This window comes from Ambystoma mexicanum, chromosome 5p (assembly GCF_040938575.1).
Source record: "Ambystoma mexicanum isolate Mex_15411 chromosome 5p, UKY_AmexF1_1, whole genome shotgun sequence".
NCBI lineage: Eukaryota > Metazoa > Chordata > Amphibia > Caudata > Ambystomatidae > Ambystoma > Ambystoma mexicanum.
The window spans coordinates 526979191-526991839 of NC_090930.1; the positions used below are offsets into that span (position 1 = coordinate 526979191).

At 44.8% G+C, this 12649-nt stretch overlaps 1 protein-coding gene across 3 annotated transcripts in view; it reads left to right on the forward strand.

Moving 5' to 3' along the window:
* The window catches only part of ZNF711 (zinc finger protein 711), a 1172956-nt gene that overhangs the window by 714412 nt on the left and 445895 nt on the right, over window positions 1-12649 (forward strand). For all 3 annotated transcript variants that reach the window (XM_069612930.1, XM_069612928.1, XM_069612929.1), the window contains exon 8: window positions 3067-3195. In XM_069612930.1, the coding sequence (XP_069469031.1) occupies window positions 3067-3195 (129 nt within the window). The remainder of the gene's footprint in view (window positions 1-3066; window positions 3196-12649) is intronic.

A 12649-nucleotide genomic window follows, 5' to 3' on the forward strand; every position in this document is an offset into this window, starting at 1 on the left:
AATTTGGGTTTTCCTGTAACTTTGGTTCCTCAGGTGGTACAGTGTTCATTAATGTCTTCAAAGCAAATGCCTAAAATTAGGTTAACATCTACCAATTTTTTGATTTATCCTCCAAGTTGCACAGTTAAAGAGTTTCAAACGTAATCACAAATAAGGATTTAAACACCAAAAAGTGCCAGCAGTTTTATTTTTCCTTTGTAACTTCCCTTTCACAGGCAACACAGCTGTCACATTCCTTTTATCAGGGAGGTGTGTCCTCTTCCTTGAGAGGGAAGCTCCCCTGTAGAGATCAGTAGGCAGCTGCCATTGTTCTTGGATCAGCCAGAGACAAGAGTCTGCTGTGCTCTTTGTTGTCAATATACGGGAACCATTAAGGCTGCCTGTAGCAAGGAAGTGTCAACTGAAGTGTCATTTTTCCCAGGCTGGGCATTGTCAGGTCAGAATTAAGTATTTACTAAACTCCAAACTGGGTTACTTTAAAATTCACTTTAAGGTCTTTCCTTTAAAACATACAAAATAAGCACAGTTTATAAGGGATTTGGATATTTAAAAGAATTAAGCCCTTCACAAACATGCTTTAAATAGGCAAATTTTGCAATTTCTTCAGGAAAAAAACACATTTAAACTGAATTTTTACATCTGATTTTCTTATGCAGCACACACATTCAACTCAGCATTATTCTGTCTTTGAGTGCTGGAAATTGTCTGCAATCTGGAAGGAAGTATGCTTATGCTTGGGGCCTTCTCTGCACAGCTGAAATTGATATGTTGCCATTTTTATCTGCATTTTTCCCGTGTACTGAAAACAAATTGTTGCTGGATTGGTGTTTCATAAAGACATTTCTTAGCTGCTGACAGTCAGAGGGGCCCGGTTTTCTCTGACTGCACTGGATGATCTGTGGTTTCAGCATACTTTTCATTTCAATAGTTCACTTGGAAAATGACTGATTTTAGCGCCAAAAGAGCACTTTAAAGGTTGCAATTGATTGTGAAAGCTGCATTTTAAAGGCATTTTCGGATTTTAGCCCACTTCTGTGGCCTTGCTTCATGTGACAGGTAACAGCACCCACTGACATTCTCCTGCAGGGAGTTTCGTTTTGACATCAACTTTGACTGTGTGTGGCAGGGTGTGCAGCCTTTTGTGATTTATGAACCATGCTCAGTTTTGCAGATTTGGCACGCACAGGGTTTAGCACATCAATTTTTGGCTGTTTCTTTCCCGTTTGGCAAAGGGGTGTAGTGGGGCGCATTGGCATGGGTAAAAATATTCCACTAGGTGGATGATATAAGGTGATAAGATGGTGGTGTTGGAGTCAATGGCAATTTTTATCAGAGTATGTTGGCAGTTATCAATAGGTGATGTGTGACAAATATGTGATGCCATGGAGTCTCATATAGTCACTGCAGTGCCGCTACCTCGACAGGATTGGCAGTCAGTTCGTAAGATTTGATGGCCATCAGGAAGGGCTGAGGCAGCGGCATGATTGGTTAGGTCAGAGAGCCAAGTGAGGCATAGAATATCAAATGTGCTCAGTTCAAAAATCTCTTCTGCGTGTTTGACTAAAGAGCGGATATTTAGGAGCCCCATTTTAAAGCGAGAAAGAGCAAAAGGAGTCACTTCCACATGGTTAGGTCTTCTAGGGAGAACATGTTGTAAAAACACAATATCATCCATGAGTCACTCTCTCAAGTGTTCTTTCTTACGTTTGTGGTCTGGTTCGTGGATTGAGATTGTGGGCTGTGATTTTTAGCATTTGAGCCCCTCAGTCTAACAAAGTTTGAGGAGATATGGGTGGCACCAGTGATGAGGTTGGGAATGGGGGAGAGCCCCTGGGGAATCAGTCCTCCATGCACCAACTTGAGTGTTTGCATCACAGAGCGGATGGTTTCTCCCAGCTACCAGGTTCCCTTTAGCTCCAGTTCCTACCCTCACTCTTGTGACTTCATCACACATGCCATTTTCTACTTTGCCTTAGCAGTTTCACGTTGTCCCATTTTGGAAAAATGCTAGAACTGTTTTTCTACATTGCCTCCAGATAAATTCCCATTGCGATATTTAACGTTGCCATGATAGTTTAACATTACCTTTGTTAAGCACAAAGTGCCATGGCAGACTACACACCACACACCCTTTACCAAACATTACTATGCTTGTGAGACCCTCAGCATAATTCCCACAGTTGAAGTGAGGATCTGTCTTACTAATGTGGACCCAAAGTGCATAACAAGGACTTGTTAATTTACTATATTATTGAAGCACTAGATGACACATCTTTGTTGTAGTCTAATTTAGAATTCCCTTCTCTTCCCAGGGCCCACTAGACACAGACACACACCCTCATAATCTCCATCTCTTGCTGTACACCATCTCCTCTAGCCTCCTGTCTCCAGTTCTTTGGTTATACAATGGAGTGAAGGTGGTGGTTGTCAGTTTCGGAGGTGGAGGGGCTGGGAAGTCGGTTGCTTTGACAAAAACAGTATCACAGTCATAAGAGCAGGAGGAGCGAATTGCTGTTGTCAAGAGATACACTTCGAGGGGGAACAGACTTGCTGCATAAAGTGTACATGATGGTTAAAGGCTTCGAAGAAAGGGAAGCTGGACGGAAGGTAACGGGAGGGAGATGAATGCGATGGTAGTGGACAGGCCGTGAGGATGATCAAACACTGCAAGACAAGGAATCCAAGACCATGGGATCCTAATCACAGAACATACCTTGGTAACATTTGCAACACATGAAACCTTGATTTGGTTCAATTTTTAACATGGCAAATTACCTATTTACCCCAGTTTCCAACACTTGCAGAATGAGACAGGGATCAGCCTTTTCACCACCTCCTTCTAGTTGTTCACTGTTTATATACCATCATTAGGTCAATTGATTAGAACATTCAGCATTAACGATAATATGCATGTAGAAAATATTCAAATGTACAGTTAATGCAATCTATGTTCTGCAACCATTCCACTGTGTCTTGTTTGTTTCTGTTGAGGAAAACAGGTGATTCATTTCTTTAGTGATAGCCTCCTAAAATTGACATAATGTCTCTACTTTATCTGCATTGTAGGTTGTGCAGATGAAGTTTACATGGAAGTTATAGTGGGTGAAGAGGAAGCCACATCACTCCCAGATGCACAGCTGGAAGATCCAAATGGCAATAAAACGTTTGTCCCTGTGGCCTGGGCTGCGACTTATGGTATACAATTTTTCATCTTAGTCTTGACCTATACATTACGTCTTAATGTGATATTGTTTTTATTATTTCTCATAAAATGGCTTGAATTATCTATCTATTGCATACTTTCTAATAAAATTCTGATGCCTGCATCGTGACTTAATCAGATTATATAGTTAGCAATTTCTTGAAAATCCAGAATGAGGATAGTAGAATGCATATGCAACCTTTAGCCTACATTCTACTAGCCTCCCATAGATAGAGTATGCAGGGATAGCTCCAGGAGGTAAGTACCTGACACTGTTGTGGAGCCACAGTGCACTTTGCAAGTATGATTCCCACCATGGTCAAATCAGCCCATTGTAACGCTCACCTGATTCTCGCAGAGGCGCCGATCTTGACTGGGCGACTACCGTATCTTCAAAGGTGATGTGTAGCACCCGGTTGGCTCTTTGGGCTGGACCTCTGTGCACTGTATGCCTGACGTGTAGAGTAAGATGTCTGCAGATAGAAAATATGGGGTTAATGAACTGGGTTATTGGGGTGTCCCTATCTCTTTCCTCTTCTCCTCTCCTGTAGACCCCAAAGGTTAACGCTCTCACCTTAGGTAAGTGACTGCCGAGCTCTCCATCTGCCTCGGGGCAGGGTGCTGTAGCCAGTTTCTTCTCTGGATAGGTAGCGCAGGCCTCTTGACTTCAGAGGACTGCTGTCCGTCGTTTACTGCACGAACGGTAAGTTTCGAGTCATTCAAATGTCTTTTTAAAGTCTTTAGTAATGATGTCTCTTGTTTTGCAGGGTTCCGGCGATGGCGGATGACGGGCTGAAGTGAGTTGAAGATGGAGCCCGTGTGATGAATAGAAGCGCCTGGAAGCACGTGAGTAAGCGCTTGTTGCCTGCTTCACGATGCGCTCTAACTGTCTTTTTATTTTGCAGGTACGAGTTCGGAGCGGCTGCAGGGTGCCGGAATACCCACTAGATTAGATGTGGAAAGGAGTAATGGCACGTGAGTATTAAAGTTCCCCAATGTCTTTAAAGGCACCTTGTTTTGTCTTTCAGATGCGGATGCAGCGCCGAAGGCCTCCGGAGCGTGCGAAGAGTTGGTAAGCTTTTGTCTTTCAGATGCCGGAATGCAGTATGAAGACCTCCGGAGCGCACGAAGAGTAGGTAAGCCTTTGCCTTTCCGATGCCGGAATGCTAACCTGTTCTTTCTTGTCTTTATAGGTGTTGCTGAAGACTGGATTCAGGATGGTAAGCCTTTTTCCTTAGGCCCAGGACTGGATGCAGAAGACACGATGAGCGTCCTGCTGCAGAGGGTGCAGAATAACGCAAAGCAAGATTCATCCACCGGGTGTGGTTTAAATAGCCTCCTGTAGTGCTTAGGTGTCTCCTTCCACAGCCACGCCTAAGTAAGAAAAGAGTTCCTGGTAAGAAAAGAGTTCCTGCCTTCCAGAAGAGTTCCAGTGTTCTAAATCTAGGGAGTGGCTCCAGCCCCACCCAACAGGAAAAGTAGTTCCAAACAGAAGAGGATCAGAGGCTCAACTGGCAGGCAAGTAAGCAGCATGGTCTGCTGCAGGTAAGTCCACCCAAGCATTATGAGCCCGGCGCTTCCAGCGCTGGGACTGGGCATATTTATGAGCCTGGTGCCACTGGCGCCAGGACTGGGTCCAAAAGGTCCCAATTGGGACTGGTTGGCATTCGGAACCTGGGTTATGGATCTGCTTCCTAGGGAGTTGGGAAAACCCTGACCTTTTGGAAGCAGAGATCATGACAGTACCCCCCCTCAAGGCCCCTCCCAAACCGGGCTTCTCCGGGGGTTTTGGCTTGTCAGGAAATGTTCGGTGAAATCTTTTGATTAGGCGAGGAGCGTGGACATATTCAGCAGGTTCCCAGGATCTCTCTTGGGGGCCGTAGCCTTTCCAGTCAATTAGGTAGAATAGTTTAGATTTGGAGATCTTGGAGTCCAGAATGCTTTTGACTTCAAACTCGAGTTCTCCATCCACTAGGATAGGTTTTGGAGATTTGGTTAGTCGGGTTTGAGGTTGCACGGGTTTTAATAGAGAGACGTGGAAGACCGGATGTATCTTCATGTGCGGGGGCAAGTCCAACTTGACCGCTACTGGGTTTACTATGGTAGTGATGGAATAGGGACCAAGGTATCTTGGGTTGAATGTGCGTGGCCCTTTTAGAGATAGATATTTGGTGGATAACCAGACTTGATCCCCTACTTGATAGTGAGGGGCTTCCTTCCGATGTTGATCTGCTCCTTTCTTGTATTGTTCTTTAGCCCTTTGAAGGTGAGAAACAGCTTCCTTAAAGGCTTGGGTGATTGTAGAATGCAGGTAGTCTACTGCTGGTGTTTCAAGATCTTGGAGGGGATCCAACTCCGAGGTTCGAGGGTGACTGCCGTACAAAAGAAAAAACGGGGTTTTCCCAGTTCCCGAGTGGACAGAGTTATTGTAGGCATACTCGGCTATCCAAAGGATATCTTTCCAAGTTTTTTCAGTTTGTTGCAGCATGCAGCGTAAATACTGTTCCAGAGTTTGATTGGTCCTCTCGGTTTGTCCGTCGGTCTGAGGGTGGTGACTGGTCGATAGTCTCACATCAATTTGAGCCGACCGACAGCAACTTCGCCAAAAATGAGAAATAAATTGACTACCTCGATCCGAAATTAGAACCGAAGGAAAACCGTGCAGTCGGATGATGTTTTCGAGAAATTCTCGGGCCAGAGTTGCTGCTGTTGGCAAGCCTTTGAGCGGAATGAAATGCGCCATCTTGGAGAATAAGTCCACGATTACTAGAATCGTATTGTATCCGGAGCATGGAGGTAGATCGGTGATGAAGTCCATAGAAAGCGTATGCCAAGGGCGAGGTGGGATGTCAATAGGGCGTAAGAGGCCTGCTGGTCTTTCCTTTTGACTCTTGTTTTGGGCGCATACTCCACAGGACATTATAAAGTCTCTGATATCTTTTTTCCAAGACGGCCACCAGAAGTAGCGCTTGATCTTTTCTGAGGTCTTGGCTATACCGGGATGTCCTTCCATTAAAGAATCGTGATAACAAGAGATTACTTTTTTCTGTAAATCTGTGCTGGGTAGGTATAATCGTTCTTGGAAATACAATAAGTTGTCCTTTACTGCAAAGTCCTTTCCCTGCAGATGCCAATTCTGTATATCTGCTGGAGTTACAAGTTGCCTGGCTTCATCCTTAACTTCCTCTATGGATTCTGTGGCGATTACACCCAGAATTCTTTGTTCGGGAATGATTGGTACAGGTTTAGGGTTGATCAAGTGTTCTTCCACTCCCATCCGAGAAAGGGCATCAGCTTTACCGTTCTTTGTACCTGGTCGATAGGTAATTATGAAGTCAAACTCGGCAAAGAATAATGCCCAACGGAGTTGTCTAGAGGATTGGGCTTTTGCGGTTTTCAAATATTGCAGGTTTCGGTGATCCGTAATCACAGTAACGGTTTGTCGGGCCCCCAGCAGATAATGCCGCCAAGCCTTAAAGGCAGACTTGATAGCCAGAAGTTCCTTGTCAGTAATCGTGTAATTGACTTCAGGAGGCGAGAATTTGCGGGACCAAAATGCCACGGGATGCAACTGATTGGTTACCGGGTCCTTTTGTGATAGAACTGCCCCCATGGCAAGGCTTGAAGCATCAGTTTCCACGATGTAGGGGAGTTCGGGGCGAGGGTGTTTTAAGATTGGTGCAGAGATAAATTTAGTCTTCAAATCCTGGAAAGCTTGTTCCGCCTCGGTAGACCATTCAAAACGTTTGTTTTTCTTTAACAAGGCAGTGATGGGCTGGACTATTCGAGAGAACTCGGGGATAAACCTGCGGTAAAAGTTAGCGAAGCCTAACATGCTTTGCACACCTTTTACGGAGGATGGTGATGGCCATTTGAGAACTGCATCGACCTTCTTTGAATCCATACGCACCCCGCCAGGTGATAATATGAATCCCAAGAATTCAACTTCAGTCACGTTGAAAACACATTTTTCCAACTTAGCGAAAAGTTTGTGTTGACGCAATCTTTCGAGGACCATTTTCACGTGTTTCCGATGTTCAGATTCCGATGAAGAATAAACGAGGATGTCGTCAATGTAAACAACAACACATACATCTATGAGCTCTCTGAGGACATCGTTCATAAAATATTGAAAGGCGGCCGGGGCATTGCAAAGTCCGAAGGGCATGACCTGATATTCAAATAGCCCATACTTGGTGCGGAAGGCCGTCTTCCATTCATCGCCCTCTTTTACTCGTACCAAGTGGTAAGCTCCTCTAAGATCCAGCTTTGTATATATGCATGCTTTTCTGACTTGGTCCAGGAGTTCAGGGATCGAAGGTAACGGATATCTATTCTTAACGGTGATCTGGTTCAGGGAGCGATAATCGATACAAGTTCTAAGGTCTCCTTCCTTTTTTGGAACGAAGAACAAAGCTGAAGAAGCAGGGGACTTGGAAGGACGAATAAACCCATTTGCCAGGTATTGATCCAGGTATTGTCGAAGGTGAAGGTTCTCAGGCTCGGTGAGGGCATAAATTCTACTACAAGGAGGAGTAGATCCAGGTATCAGGTCTATCTGGCAGTCATAAGACCTATGAGGAGGTAGAGAGTTAGCCTGATCCTTCCGGAAAACATCTTGGTATTCTAGGTATTCGGGAGGTAACTGGGGAGTCTCTGAAGAAATTGCGGCCAGTGCAACACCAGGTGGAGGGTGACAAGTAGAGACACATTCTGGAAACTGGACCGTTCTTGCTCGCCAATCGATCAGAGGATTGTGTTTCTCTAACCAAGGTATTCCTAGAATAATCTGAAACTGAGGGGCCTTGATCACATCGAACACAATCTTCTCATGGTGTCCATCTTGACTTACTAGCGTCACTTCTTGAGTGGTATGCGTTACTGGCCTGGAGGCTATCTCCGTACCATCCACCGTAGTAATGACGTCCTTTACAGCCTTGGGACAAAGAGTTAGATTCATCCTCAAAACCATTTCATGATCCACATAATTGCCGATGGCACCGCTGTCGACGTAAGCTTCAATTGCATGTAATCGATCTGGATTATCAGGGCTAATGAGGACCATAGGTATCACGAAATGCGAGGTCACGGAACTGGTTTTTACGCTCGGCAAGAGGACCTCTATTCTTGTCGGGCGAGGTAGTTTCCCTGCTCAGAGTTTGTAACTTTGGTAACTGCAGCTCCTACTGCCTTCTTGGCAGGTTTCACCGGACAGTCTCGAAGAAAGTGCCCTGAGTTTCCGCAATATAGGCATAATTGCAACTGTTTCCACCTTTCCCGCTCCCGTTGTGTTAGAGGACCTTTCAGACCCCCTATTTGCATGGATTCCCCGGAGTCTACTCCTTTGGAAGGAGTTGGCGGTTTGGAAAATACTCGAGCATCAAACTTGGAACGATCGGCCTTCCTGGTCTGCAGCCTGTGATCTATTTGAACGACCAAGTCTATGTAATCCGAACAGTCTTGTGGGGGATTCACTACTTGGGCTAAAACGTCTTTGAGCTCTCCACGTAGACCTCTATAAGACAGCGTAATCCTTTTGTCCTCAGGCCATTGAGTTTCCACTATTAGTCTATTGAAAGATGCAATATAAGCCAAAAGGTCTTGATTACCCTGTCGCAACGAAAGAAGCTCATTGTCCAAGGCCTGTCCCTGTGAATGTCTTGCGAACAGTTTTTCCATACTAAGCTGAAAGGCTTGAAAATCATGGAGAACCGGATCATCTTGATGAACTAGAGGGATCGACCAGTCTGCCGCATTGCCACTAAGGTACGAAAGTACAAAAGCTACTTTAGCTTGATCAGTTGGAAAGGCTGCTGGCCGGCATAAGTGCAACCGGCACTGATTGATAAATACTGCAAACCTCTTTGGGTCACCAGAAAATCGCTCGGGCGGAGCCAGAGGTACATTCCCAGGTAGGTTGATCTGCACTGGATTCATAGAGGATGTTGAAGGAAGATTTGCCCCTGATGCGGGTAACGGGGTCTGTCCGGCTTGTGACTGTAGCACTTGTCTAGCAAGATTGTCTGTTCTCTCCTTGGAAATAATTAGTTCCCTTCTTAGAGCATTCGTTTCCTGACGAGTTGCATGCACTTCTGCCCTTAGTTCCCCAAGTAACCGGGCTAGGGGGTCAGTATCCGAGGTTTCCATAGCGCCTGGGCGAGAGTTTTGCGGTAGGCTTTGCGTTCTGTAACGCTCACCTGATTCTCGCAGAGGCGCCGATCTTGACTGGGCGACTACCGTATCTTCAAAGGTGATGTGTAGCACCCGATTGGCTCTTTGGGCTGGACCTCTGTGCACTGTATGCCTGACGTGTAGAGTAAGATGTCTGCAGATAGAAAATATGGAGTTAATGAACTGGGTTATTGGGGTGTCCCTATCTCTTTCCTCTTCTCCTCTCCTGTAGACCCCAAAGGTTAACGCTCTCACCTTAGGTAAGTGACTGCCGAGCTCTCCATCTGCCTCGGGGCAGGGTGCTGTAGCCAGTTTCTTCTCTGGATAGGTAGCGCAGGCCTCTTGACTTCAGAGGACTGCTGTCCGTCGTTTACTGCACGAACGGTAAGTTTCGAGTCATTCAAATGTCTTTTTAAAGTCTTTAGTAATGATGTCTCTTGTTTTGCAGGGTTCCGGCGATGGCGGATGACGGGCTGAAGTGAGTTGAAGATGGAGCCCGTGTGATGAATAGAAGCGCCTGGAAGCACGTGAGTAAGCGCTTGTTGCCTGCTTCACGATGCGCTCTAACTGTCTTTTTATTTTGCAGGTACGAGTTCGGAGCGGCTGCAGGGTGCCGGAATACCCACTAGATTAGATGTGGAAAGGAGTAATGGCACGTGAGTATTAAAGTTCCCCAATGTCTTTAAACGCACCTTGTTTTGTCTTTCAGATGCGGATGCAGCGCCGAAGGCCTCCGGAGCGTGCGAAGAGTTGGTAAGCTTTTGTCTTTCAGATGCCGGAATGCAGTATGAAGACCTCCGGAGCGCACGAAGAGTAGGTAAGCCTTTGCCTTTCCGATGCCGGAATGCTAACCTGTTCTTTCTTGTCTTTATAGGTGTTGCTGAAGACTGGATTCAGGATGGTAAGCCTTTGCCTTTCAGATGCCGGAATGCTAACCTGTTCTTTCTTGTCTTTATAGGTGTTGCTGAAGACTGGATTCAGGATGGTAAGCCTTTTTCCTTAGGCCCAGGACTGGATGCAGAAGACACGATGAGCGTCCTGCTGCAGAGGGTGCAGAATAACGCAAAGCAAGATTCATCCACCGGGTGTGGTTTAAATAGCCTCCTGTAGTGCTTAGGTCTCCTTCCACAGCCACGCCTAAGTAAGAAAAGAGTTCCTGGTAAGAAAAGAGTTCCTGCCTTCCAGAAGAGTTCCAGTGTTCTAAATCTAGGGAGTGGCTCCAGCCCCACCCAACAGGAAAAGTAGTTCCAAACAGAAGAGGATCAGAGGCTCAACTGGCAGGCAAGTAAGCAGCATGGTCTGCTGCAGGTAAGTCCACCCAAGCATTATGAGCCCGGCGCTTCCAGCGCTGGGACTGGGCATATTTATGAGCCTGGTGCCACTGGCGCCAGGACTGGGTCCAAAAGGTCCCAATTGGGACTGGTTGGCATTCGGAACCTGGGTTATGGATCTGCTTCCTAGGGAGTTGGGAAAACCCTGACCTTTTGGAAGCAGAGATCATGACACCCATTATACTTTGATGGTCGTACCATCAAATTGGGTAACAATAACAGTTATATTGTAGAGCTTAAAATAGAGAGGAATCGGGCATGGACCACTATTGGGATTTTGCATAGGCATGGGAAAGGCACTTGCTTAATGTTATACACAAGCCAAAACTATTGGCTTTGCCAATGCTTGTTTTTAACAGGACTTCAGTAAAGGACATGCATGGTGCTTATAAATTGAGTGTCTGAAGGCAGACCTGATTAAGACATTTCTATTGCACCAGGAGTGTGTTGACAGCCCCAATTAAGTCCTTAACTCTCAGAAGACTGCTTTGAAAAAACACTTGGAGGTACTTCAAGTACAAAGTTTGATGGTAAGGCTTGATTACAGTGAGGTCAGAGTTCTCATGAGGAGGTGATTTGTTAGGGCTTGCAGTGCTTTGAATCCCTCCTCATATGCCATTTCTCCGTATCTGTACTCAAATACAATAGTTTTGGCTTACAGCCCAAACTAAAAATATATTTATTATTATTATTATTATTACAACTTAATGATTCTCACCAAGGGGTAACGTGCCTTTTCACTTATTTTGAGAATATTTGATTGCTTAGGATTCCTGCCTTTTCAGGACAAACGGTTTGTGTGAAGAGGAGGATTACCTAGTTGTGTGTAGGTATGTAGTTGTTTCTTTTTAACTGCCTGATTTGTTCCATGAACGCAACTGTTAGGGAGATTTATCATATTTATGCTTCATTCCCCTCTCCTAGTGAGACCACCAGCACTTTTTGCTGGACTTCTGGACCTTTTTTCTTTCAAACCTTATTGAGTGGAGCCTTTTACCACTCATTCATTCTCATGGGTTCTATCTTTTGGAAATCTGTTCTGTTTTACTTTCTTTATGGAGTCTACATTCCTCCATTTCTCTTTTTAAGGCATCTGTATTTTACTTTTATTTATTGGACATTTTGATGGTGCCTATACACAAGGGTTTTTGCAGCACACAGCTCCTTATGGGCAGTGTTGCTTGGAACCCTTTGTATTCTCCTTTGAGATTATTTGCTATATCCAAGATTAACCACAGTTCTTAAGGATCTCTCCTAAAACTTTATAGTCTTGGAGATTGGCACACACCACCTTATATGGAGTCCCAAGAGAATACTTAGTATCCACTTTCTCGCTGCTCCTGTGACTTTTATGTCCCAGAGGCAACCTCCTAGTATTTGTTTGAATCTGTGTGATTTTCAATGGATGTCCGCATGGCAAATGTACGAAAATGTTTGTGTTGCGTACATTTCCCATGCGGTCATTTCCGTCGCAGGAAAACCAGCAGCAGAAAAATCACACAGATTCTTTGCAACATGTGAAGCGACCACTGCTGTCCTGAACCCGTATTCTGTGCAACAGAGGAACTCCGAAGAGGACGACTCCTTCCCTTTGACTTATGGAAACAACCAAGTCCCAAGACAAACTTTTTGATTTTTTTTTTTTTGTGGTTTGTAAAACCTTTACAAAATAGAATACATACATATATGTTCTCATCTAAAACTACATAATGTATAAAAAGTAAAAACATCTTAATAAAAACGAGCATCTAATATAGCAAACAACGCAGCTCTTCTCATCCAAGTTGCCAAAACCATCTATTCGCTCTGAGAACATAACCTGAAATCTCAATGTGATATTCAGCATAATAACACATCATTTCTCTTGTTCCCAGTTTTTTTTAATTAATATAATGTACAAATATTGCTCTGTGCAAAAATGCAAATGTGCAAATTAGTATAAAGA